The following is an 11,209-nucleotide window of genomic DNA, read 5'->3' as shown; positions in this document are numbered from 1 at the left end:
TGATCTTCCAGCTCCCCTGCCCCTCCTTGGGATGGAGTTTCTCATCTACAGGCTAGTCCTAGGAAAGGGCTTTAACACTGTGGGAGCACCGTGGCCCCTGTGCCGTGTGTGTCCCTGGAACCGGAGGGGCCCACGGCCCCGGGGCGTCTCCGGCACTGGCACTCCCAGATCATTTCACAGAAGCCAGAGACCAGGCCAGAGGGGAGGAGCTGGCCCCTTCCTGATATATGGCTAGGATGCCCATATGCAGGAGGGCCCTGGACCCAGCTTAACTACGACTGAGGTCTCCTACCCCTTCTCTGGCACGGGGCCCTGCAGATTTCAGGGCCTGGAGATCCCCACTTCTGAACCTGACTGTGAGGTTGGGGCCCAGCACCATCCTGGGGGTTTTCCTGGAGGATCCCAAGGCTTACTGAGCTGTACACTCAGGTGAAAGGACACAGAGAAAATCAGCTGAGGGCACAGGTCAGAAGTAGGGCTGGGCGTCTACTGGATGTGACCACTCAGGGTAGCCTGAGTCATGGCTGACCTTTGACCTCAGCCTCTGCTCAGGTCTCCAAAAGCCCCACTGTGCATCAAGCCGTCAGCACAGACCAACATGGACCGAGGCCCAGGGAGCACGGACACTGCCATCAGACTCAGGTGGCCTCCCGGAGCCAGAAACAGAGGCCAGTCAGCACACGCAAAGGAGGGTCAGCCAGTGTCCATGTGCCTCAGCCCACAGCCACTGACCACATTGTCTTGCTCTGTTCATGACAAGAGCATGGCCAGTGGAGGCGAAACAGGGTGTGGGAACAAGGCCAGGTCACATCAGTCTGGGTGAGAAAGTCTCCGAGAAGGGAGAGTGCAGCTGCCCTCTCCTGGTGGACAGGTGGCGACGTCCACCCCGTGGTCGGTCACACCTCCCCACGTCCCGGGGCATCGCTGCTCCTTCCCAAGTCCTGAGGCAGGTTCACCCATTGCATGCAGCGTGTCTGATGCCCACTCCAGCCCTGAAGGTGGGGATCGGCGTGAGTGGCCATCCCTGCACGACAGGGGGCCAACCCCAGGAGGATGTTGGGGGGAAGCACTTGGGAGCATCTGGAGGGAGCTCTCACCTGTCAGCACAAGTGGACTGAGGACTGGATGGAGGGCAAGCAAGTGGGGAGTCCAGGGAGGTCTGTGTCAGCCCTGAGGCTGGATGAGAGGTGTGGAGTTAGGGGTGATGGTGGTGAGGAGGCGCCTGGTTCCACCCCCAGGGCAGCTGGAAACCAAATCAGATCCAGCCAGACCCCAGCCGAGAAGAGTAGGGAAGCCAAGTCACTGCTAAAAACACCCATGTGGGGCATTTGCCCTGTCTTCACTGAGGCAAGAATCCTGCAAATTTAAGTGGACAGAGGGATGCGGTTGAGATGGGAAAGTGGACACTTGGAGCCTAGAGGGTTTCCTGAGGGGAACAAGACCATAGAAGGGACAGACAAGGATGGACGAGGGCAGGGATGGATGGGGGCAGGGATGGACGGGAGTAGGGGTGGATGGGGTCAAGGATGGACAGGGGCAGGGGTGGGTGGGGTTAGGGATGGACAGGGGCAGGGGTGGGTGAGGGGCAGGGATGGATGAGCACAAGGATGGACGGGGACATTAATGGACAGGGTCAGGGACGGGTGAGGGACATGGATGGACGAGGGCAGGGATGGATGGGGGCAGGGATGGATGGGGGCAGGGATGGACAGGGTCACAGACGGATGGGGGCTGGGCATGGGATGGGGGCAGGGATGGACAGGGTCAGGGATGGACGGGGACATGGATGGACAGGGTCGGGGATGGATGAGGACGGGGATGGGCAGGGACAAGGATGGGCAGGGTCAGGGATGGACAGGGTCACAGATGGATGGGGGCTGAGCATGGGGCAGGGACAGCGATGCATGGGCTTGGACAGCAAGTGTCCAGAACTGGAGCACATCCATCTTCCTTCAAGCTGGACTATCCCCCCACCCCAAGGCTGGGCCTATAAATACCGGAGGCACTGGAATGGGGTTTCCACCTGGCTGGTTCCCAGCTGGTGAACACACTGCCCTCTCTGGGGGAGTGAGCTGGTGACTGGGCCGCAGTCCGAGGATGCTGTACTCCTCTGGCCCTCGCACCCTTTCCTGGGCATCACTGGGGCTCTGACCTCACTCCATGGAGGATGGGAGGGAGCAGTGTTGACGTCCTGGTCCAGCTGTGCCCTTGTCTCTTGGGGAGGGTTTTCTTTGTCCAGATTCAAGGACCACACTCAACACCCCCAGACTAGGAACAATGACCTGTCCTGTGATATGGGGTGCGTGTGGAGAATGGTGAATCAATTCTCAGGTGACTGCACTCAAGTCCAGGGGTAGGATAGGGGTTGGCCCACAGCCACTCACACTGCGGCTCCGAGATGGGGCCTGGAATGCCCTGGAGATGGGGCTGATGGGGGCAGCTGGCAATGCCAGGGGTGTGCAAGGTGCAGGAACCCTGGGTCCTGGGTTTCTCTCCCCAGGGAAGAGTGGGGCTTGTGCTCAGAAAGGAGGCGGCCAGAGATGATCCTGGATTTCAACAAGCACAGGCCCCACTCGCCCACCCCAGGACCCCACGTCGTACTAGATGAGGGGCTGGAACATGACACGCTTACTCTTAGTCCTGGAGCCTGAGGTCAGAGTGTAGGGGGCCCACTCCTCCCGCAGGTTCTCAGGACGGTCAGCTCCATGCTCCTCCCAGCTCCTGGGGTTCCATCACCCCATCTCCACCGCTGCTGTCACATCACTCTGTCCCCCATGTGTCTGTGTCCAAACCCCCTTGTGAGGACCTCCCCCCACATACACACACACACACTGAACATGGCTCATCAAGTGACCTCATCTCAACCCAGACAGCTCAGCAGTGACCCACCTGTACACGAGGCTCATTCATCTTCCTGGGGGCCTCTTGGGGTGACAAATGCTCACGGTCAACACAGTTCACAGGGGCAAGCTCCAAGGCAGGAATCCAGGAGCACTGTGGGGGGGAGCAATGTCCTGATTCGGGGAAGACAGACGGACAGGCAGAGGTGGGAGAGACCAAGGGGCAGTAGCCACAGCCCTCTGGGAATGATGGATCTCAAGAGGGCCAGGCAGGAGCCTGCAAGACGGGGACGTCGGAGGCAGGCAGCCCCGTCTATGATGTGTGGGTCACTCAGGGGTGGATGTGTGGTGGCCTCTGTATGCCCCTAGGAAGGCGACCAGACATGGGCCCCTTTGAAGACTGGTCCCTGTGTTGCCTTCAGGGAGAAAGGCCTTGGTTGTGTCTAGGGATAGACTCAGCAGCCTGCCAGGAAATTGAGGTCCTGTGGAGCTGAACATGCCTCCTAACAGTCTTGCCTGATCTGGGATGGAGAGTGACTGCCCAGGACCTCCTGCCAGACACAGCCCTTGGCTGGGAGAAGCCAGCAGGTCCCTTGGCCCATCTCTGTAGCTTTTTGTGACCACATAGACTGCAGCACACCAGCCTTCCCTATCCTTCACTATCTCCCGGAGCTTGCTCAAACTCATGTCCATCAAGGCAATGATGCCATCCAACCATCTCATCCCCTGTTGTCCCCTTCTCCTGCTGCCTTCAATCTTCCCCAGCATCAAGCTCTTTTACAATGAGTCAGTTCTTGGCATTGATGGCCAAAGTGGTGTAACTTCAGCTTCAGCATCAATCTTTCCAGTGAATGTTTAGGATTTGACCTCCTTGCTGTCCAAGGGACTGGCTTGATCTCCTTGCTGTCTATGGGATTCTTAAGAGCATTCCAACACCACAGTTTGAAGGCATCATTCTTCAGCACTCAGCCTTTTTTATTGTCCAGCTTTCACATCCATACATGACCAGTGGGAAAACCATAGCATTGACCATACAGATCTTTGTCAGCAAAGGAATGTCTCTGCTTTTTAATATGCTGTCTAGGTTCGTCACAGCTTCTCTTCCAAGGAACAACCATCTTTTAATTTCATGGCTGCAATCACCATCTGCAGTGATTTTGGAGCCTAAAAAAATTAAGTTTCTCACTGTTTCCATTGTTTCCCCATCTGTTTGCCATGAAGTGATGGGACAGGATGCCATGATCTTAGTTTTTTTAATGTTGAGTTTTAAGTCAGCTTTTTCACACTCCTCTTTGACCTTCATCAAGAGGCTCTTTAATTCCCCTTTGCTTTCTGCCATTAGGGTGCTATCATCTGCATATCTGAGGTTATTGACATTTCTCCCAGAAACCTTGATTTCAGCTTGTGCTTCATCCAGCCCAGCACTTCGCATGATGTACTCCGCATGTAAGTTAAATAAACAGGTGACAATATACAGCCTTGACGTACTCCTTTCCTGATTTGGCATGATATAAAGATGACAGAGTAGAAAGACAAGCGCTCATCTTCTCCTGGGAGAACTCCAAAATTGCAACTCACTGCTGAACCACCATCAAAAGAAGAATGTTGGATCCCACCAAAAAAAAAAAAGATACCCCACATTCAAGGGCAATGGAGCAGCCCCAACAAAACAATAGGAAGGGCAAAAGACACTTTCTCCTTGGAAGAAAAGCTATGACAAATCTAGACGTCATATTAAAAGCAGAGACATTCCTTTGCCGACAAAGGTCCCTTGGACTGCAAGAAGATCCAACCAGTCCATTCTGAAGATCAGCCCTGGGATTTCTTTGGAAGGAATGATGCTAAAGCTGAAACTCCAGTACTTTGGCCACTTCATGCAAAGAGTTGACTCATTGGAAAAGACTTTGATGCTGGGAGGGATTGGGGGCAGGAGGAGAAGGGGACGACCGAGGATGAGATGGCTGGATGGCATCACGGACTCGATGGACCCAAGTCTGAGTGAATTCCAGGAGTTGGTGATGGACAGGGAGGCCTGGCGTGCTGCGATTCATGGGGTCGCAAAGAGTCGGACACGACTGAGCGACTGAACTGAACCGACGGTATTTCCAGTAGTCATGTACGAATGTGAGAGTTGGACTATAAAGAAAGCTGAGCACTGAAGAATTGATGCTTTTGAACTGTGGTATTGGGGAAGACTCTTGAGAGTCCCTTGGACTATCAGAAGATCAAACCAGTCAATCTTAAAGGAAATCAACTCTGAATATTCACTGGAAGGACTGATGCTGAAGTGCCAATACTTTGGCCACCTGATGCGAAGAACTGACTCATTGGGAAAAGACCCTGATGCTGGGAAAGACTGAAGGCAGGAGGAGAAGGGGATGACAAAGGATAAGATGGTTGGATGGCATCACCGACTCAATGGACATGAGTTCAAGCAAGCTCTGGGAGTTGGTGATGTACAGGGAAGCCTGGGATGCTGCAGTCCATGGGGTCACAAAGACTCAGACACGACTGAGCGACTGAACTGAACTGCCCTTTCCCAATTTGGAACCAGTTCACTGTTCCATGTCTGGTTCTAACTGTTCCTTCTTTATTTGCATACAGATTTCTCAGGAGGCAGGTAAGGTGGTCTGATAGTCCCATCTCTTTAAGAATTTTCCGCAGTTTGTCTGCTCCACACAGTCAAAGGCTTTACTGTAGTCAGTGAAGCAGATGTTTTCCCTTGCTTTTTCTATGATCCAACGGATGTCGGCAATATTATCTCTGGTTCCTCTGCCTTCTCCAAATCCAGCTTGTACATCTGGAAGTCCTCGGTTCACATACTGTTGAAGCCTAGCTTGAAGGATTTTTGAGCATTACCTTGCCAGCATGTGAAACGAGGGCAATCGTGCGATAGTTTGAACACTCTTTGGCATAGCCCTTCTTAGATGAAAACTGACCTTTTCCAACGCTGTGGGCACTGCTGAGTTCTCCACATTTGCTGGCACGCTGAGCGCAGCTCTTTCACAGCATCAACTTGGGGCGCACCGGAAGTACAGTCTGAGCCCGGGCCCGCCTCTCCTGAAGCGGCTGACCCCTGGTGCGTATTTCCGGCGCGACGGCGGACACGGAAAGGACGCAGGGACTCTGTCGGGCGCTGCGGCTCTCGCCCGCTCGGCGGCGGTGGAGGCGAGAGCCTCTGCTTCTGGGCGAGAAGTGACCCGGTGCCCGGGAATCCGGATCTCGGCGCGGAGGGTGGGCACGATGCGGCTGGGCTCCGGGACCTTCGCTGCCGGCTGCGTCGTGATCGAGGTGCTCGGCGTCGCGCTCTTCCTCCGGGGCTTCTTCCCGGCTCCCGTCTTTTCCGGAGCGGAGCGGCAAGCAGAGTCCCCGGCGCCCGAACCCTCTGCTGGTACGACTGCGCCCCGCCTCCCGCCAGCGTCTCTGCTCCCGGGGCCCTACTTTGCCCTTACGAGCCTCCCCTCTTCGTCTTCTTCCCGGGGCTCCCGGGGAGGGTCTCTTCCATTCTGATCCCAACCTCTTAGGGTACCCTTCTTGCCGCTCCAGCCTCCTTTTCTGTATCCTACAACTTTGTGGCCAGGACAACTACCAGACCCACTAAGATCTTCGTCCCTGGTCACCGCAAAGTAAGCTCTCTGTACCCGTAAAAAATAAGACTCTCCCCAGCTGTACTCATCCAGTGAACTGCAACCCCCTTCCCTGAGCAGATGTTTGGGTCACTCCCTGTTCCAGGCATGCTTTTTGCTCAGTAAGACACAGCAGGTAAGATTGCTGCGACCTCTCGTGTTATCTTCTGTGACTTTCCTCCAAGAGCCTGTTTTTTCCAGTAAAGACCTCCCTGCGTAGAGCCCTCAAATACCCAGCAATAAAAGTAGGTAAAAGAACTCGCGTTTTGGAAAAAATCAACACAAGGCTAGCTAATAACTATGGAACGACAGTTTGTAAATGCTCGCCCGTCCGTTTCCTGCAGCACTGTTTATATCAAGCTCCCTGATATCCCATTGTGGGACTTGCAAGAAGGAACTCCCCAGTGTCAGTACACCCCACAATGCTAAGGACAGTTCTCTCCTCAATATGGGGGCTCCTGAGCTTACTTGTCACCCACCCTCTGACCTCAGCGTTGTTTTCCAAGAACAGGCCCTTTCCTTTGGGTCAGAATGTGTAGCTGTGACCGCGCATGTGCTGGAGAAGCAGGGAGAAAGCAGATCGTAAAGTCCCTGGATACTAAGAACGAATGTAAAATTCAGTCTCCTTTTTCTTTTTCAAACACTTTAGGAGCCACTTCCAACTGGACCGAGCTTCCACCACCTCTCTTCAGTAAAGTTGTTATTATGCTGATAGATGCCTTGAGAGATGATTTTGTGTTTGGATCAAAGGGTGTGAAATTTATGCCCTACACAACTTATCTTGTGGAAAAAGGATCATCTCTGAGTTTTGTGGCTGAAGCAAAGCCACCTACAGTTACTATGCCTCGAATCAAGGTAAACAGTTTGGCTTAATATATTATAGATCATGGTTTGGTTCCTTCAGAGCTTTAGAAGAATGTTCTGTTGTCTTTTACTTGGAGTCCCAGTTTTAGCTAAGTGGAAACTACTTTGGTGCTGTCCTCCTGGCTGGGGCAATAGAATGCTGACGAAGCCTTCCAGATAGACTGGAACTAAGACTCAGGGTTTATGCCCTCTGTCAGGTCGCCAGAGCTCATGCTTCATGGGGAGCATGACAGATTTAGAGCCAGATCTTCTCGGCCAGTCTGATCCAGGAGATACCATCTTCTTTGCTAGCCTGCTGTTTTTAATCATCAGTGAGTCAGTTAGAATTCTGAGAGGAGCCTCTAGGGTTATATAGTTCAACCTCTTGATTTTATGGATGAGGAAGCAAACTGAAATAAATGACTCATCCAGTATCTTAGTATATATAGTGACCAAATCAACATGCCCTGGCCTCAGCAGATATGTCTGCTTTTACTGTATAAACCACCTACAGGTATTCAGCCTAGTGGGCGAGACTTGACATGCATAGTGCTTTACTCAAGAACTATAGAGAAAGCAAAAGGTAAAGCTTTATTTATTGGCTCAAAAACTTTTTTCTTAAAATAGTATCTCTGCCTTCATGGGATTCAGTGAAGAACAAGACAGCAACTATCCTATACTCATGAAGCTTACTTTATAATTGAGGGGACAGAAAATATGTAAGTATACAAATAGTCAGAACAGTTTCAGTAAGTGGTAAGTGCTACAGAAGAAATTGAGGAGGAGAACATAAAGAGAGTGATGGGCAGTGGCAGAGGTCCCCTCTAGTTAGGTTGCTCAGGAACAGCTTCTCAGTGAGCAGTCGTTCTGCTGAAGAGTCCTATGGAAGCTGAAAGAAAGGCATCCAGGCTCATGACCATCAGGATCATTGATTCTCTGTCCTGTCAGCAGAAGTGTGGAAAGAACTCATTCCTCTGTCATTTTGATAGAAAAAGTGTTATTAGAAATCTGGGTGGTTTTGTAAAAAAAAGTATACGGGCATTCTTCCTCTAGGTTCTGTTCAGTCCTTCACATTGACCAGTGTGGTCCTCCTATCTCCACTTTGTTTCATTTCACCAAACCAGTGTTTCGTGTTGGGTCCTTGGCGGTTCTTGTTCCTCATTCTTCACCAGTGAGGAAATAGTATACAGGGACTCCATCCTGGAGTCAGTTTACAGCTCTGGAATTGATAGGATCAGGTAAGGCACACACTAAAGAGTGTGTCCCCTGCCCTGCTTCCACTCAGTTCATCTGGAGGTGCTGATACAATTGTCATGAAACACAGTTTTAAAATTTCAAGACTGATGTCTCTAGTGAAAAGTGAAAGCTCAGTCGTGTCCGACTCTTTGCGACCTCATGGACTGTAGCCTACTAGGCTCCTCTGTCCATGGGATTTTCCAGGCAAGAGTACTGGAGTGGGTTGCCGTTTACTTCTCCAGGGGATATTCCTGACCCAGGGATTGAACCCAGGTGTTCCGCCTTGCAGGCAGACGCTTTACCGTCTGAGCCATCAGGGACGTTCCTAGTAGCGTGTTCAAATTCTGTTCTGTGTTAAGATTAGACAGTAAGTGAAAGTAAAAGTCGCTCAGTCGTGTCCGACTCTTTGTGGCTCCATGGACCATACAGTCCATGGAATTCTCTAGGCCAGAATACTCAAGTGGGTAGCCTTTCCCTTCTCCAGGGGATCTTTCCAACTCAGGAATCAAACCAGGATCTCCTGCATTGCAGGTGGATTCTTTACGAACTGAACTATGAGGGAAGCCAAGGTTATACAGTAACTTGTATAACATTGTAACTCACTTATGAATGCCTTTCCTTTTGGGGGAACTTATAGTTGTAATAATGAGCAGTTACCACTGGCTGCCCGTGGTGCAGGCACTGTTTTCTGCCCTCTGACCACAACCCATGGACGAGGCTCCATGATGTCGGCGCAACTCTCTTCGTTTCCCGGATGGGGAAGCAGGCTTGAGGTGGTGAAAATCTCACAGCTGACACAGGAACTGAGCCTAAGCCTGTGTGTGTCTGCGTCCAGAGCCTCTGCTGGCCACATGTGTCCACAGTGACACTGAAGAGTGAGGTACCCGGGCCAGAATCTCTCTCAGCAGCCTCTGCAGAGTCCTGCTCAATTCTCAGAAGACAAGAAACTGCTGCTCCCAAGACCGCAGCAGCCCCAGGAAAGCCTCCAGGGAGCCAAAGCCGGGCACTCCCTCACAGTCATAGGCTCTCAGCGGTAACTCGCTTGCTGCCTGCATGTGTCCTGGGCTGAAGGGGATGCCAGCTAGTCCCTGCCCTTCTTGAAGATGTAAATGTGAGCTCAGACTAGTGGGAGGAGGAGGGAAGTGTCTTATGAAAGCCCAGAGGGAGAGATGGACAGACTCGACCCTAAGTGGTGGAAGACATTATACACAAAAGTCAACTGACGATAAGTGAGGGAAATTATTTACAGTTTACACAGCAAATAAGATGTAAATCCCATAATACGTAGGAAGGTCTGGTCAGAGGCAACAGTGTGGTGGCAGCTGGACAAAGGATGTAAAGAATCCACAGGAAGAGACTGGAATGCTGTGAGCACATGAAAGAGTCTTAGCTCTGCTAGTATCAGATCGAAGGCACCCAAACAGTCTGTCCAGCACACTGTACACACTGAAAGGCTGACGATAACACTCTTCACGAGAAATGCGATGAGCAGATCTCTGTACACGGTCCATGTACAGAGCTACACTGTACTGAATTAGACTCAGCCTGGACTACTGCCACCCTCGTCCAGTCTGCTATGATCTCAGCCTGTAAAACCCTTGCCGGCACCTCTTCTCACGCAGAACCTGTCCGAACAGATAGGTCACTCCGCTCTACTCCCAACAGCCCCCAGCGGCTCATACTCTGCCTCCTAACTCAGGCCTCAGGGTGCGTGGTCCTCCCTTTGTTCTCTCTTCACCCTCATCGAAGCCCGTTTCCCCATCCTGTGTCTTTTATCCAGCAGATCACACGTTCCCCATGTGTGCCACCCCCTTTCACAGTGGGGTTTTCACAGTTTGCTGTGTTTCACTCTGGAAAGCCCCACTTTGCCTCACCTAGACGACACTATGCCTTCACACCACAGCTCCAATGGCACGTCCAAACTGGAAGCTTTTTAAAGCAGTGGTCATTAAATCAGTCTTGGATAAATATACTGTACATCCAAACTCTGGAGTACTGTAGCTGTTTAAAAAAAAAAAAAAAAGTGAAATACCTGTATGCTTTCTCTAGAAAGATTAAGTGAAAAAAAGCAAGTTGCAGAATGATTTATATAGTTATCATTTTGATAAAATGTGTACTTTATATATCACACACATATAGAACAAAAGGGTGAAAAGATGCTCATCTGAAGCACCTGGTTGCCTTTAGAGAGCAGACTTTTAGGATGGAAAGGCCAAATTTTAAAAAAAAAACCTCTTTGAGACAGAATTTTCATATAGTACAGTATAATATAACTTGATGAGATTTAACAGCTGTATACATCCATGTGACTCCCACCGCAACCCTGGGCTCTGATCCCCATCCCAGGATGAAAAGGTCAAGTTTTGAAAAATAGCCTCATTGTGATGGAATTCTCATATAGCACAGTATAGTATAACTTGATGAGATTTAACAGCCGTCTACATCCGTGTGACTCCCGCCGCAACCCTGGGTTCTGATCCCCGTCCCAGGAGTGGTGGTGGTCGCCACTGTTGTTTTGTTGGCTTGCTGAAGCTAGTTCTAGAGTTTGTTTCTCATGAGATCCTGAGATGTACAGTCACTGAGGTCTCTGCTCTTGTTTGTTTGTTTAAAGCTAGTCTTCCTGAGGGGCAGCCAGGTGAACATGGCTGAGTGGTGACCCAATGC

The 11,209-nt window shown here is 51.3% G+C and overlaps 1 protein-coding gene across 6 annotated transcripts in view; it reads left to right on the top strand.

Annotated features, from left to right (window-relative positions):
- The first annotated feature begins 5,947 nt into the window (after positions 1-5,947).
- PIGG (phosphatidylinositol glycan anchor biosynthesis class G) overlaps positions 5,948-11,209 on the top strand; it is a 41,125-nt gene continuing 35,863 nt past the window's right edge. For all 6 annotated transcript variants that reach the window (XR_008199580.1, XR_008199579.1, XM_052641607.1 and 3 more), the window contains exons 1-2: positions 5,948-6,231; positions 7,116-7,321. Coding sequence is in view for 4 of the 6 variants with exons in the window: in XM_052641607.1 (XP_052497567.1) it covers positions 6,084-6,231; positions 7,116-7,321 (354 nt within the window). In the remaining 2 variants the exon portion in view is untranslated. The remainder of the gene's footprint in view (positions 6,232-7,115; positions 7,322-11,209) is intronic.

The sequence above is a fragment of the Budorcas taxicolor genome, chromosome 6 (genome assembly GCF_023091745.1).
Source record: "Budorcas taxicolor isolate Tak-1 chromosome 6, Takin1.1, whole genome shotgun sequence".
NCBI lineage: Eukaryota > Metazoa > Chordata > Mammalia > Artiodactyla > Bovidae > Budorcas > Budorcas taxicolor.
This window is presented reverse-complemented; position numbering and strand designations above follow the sequence as displayed.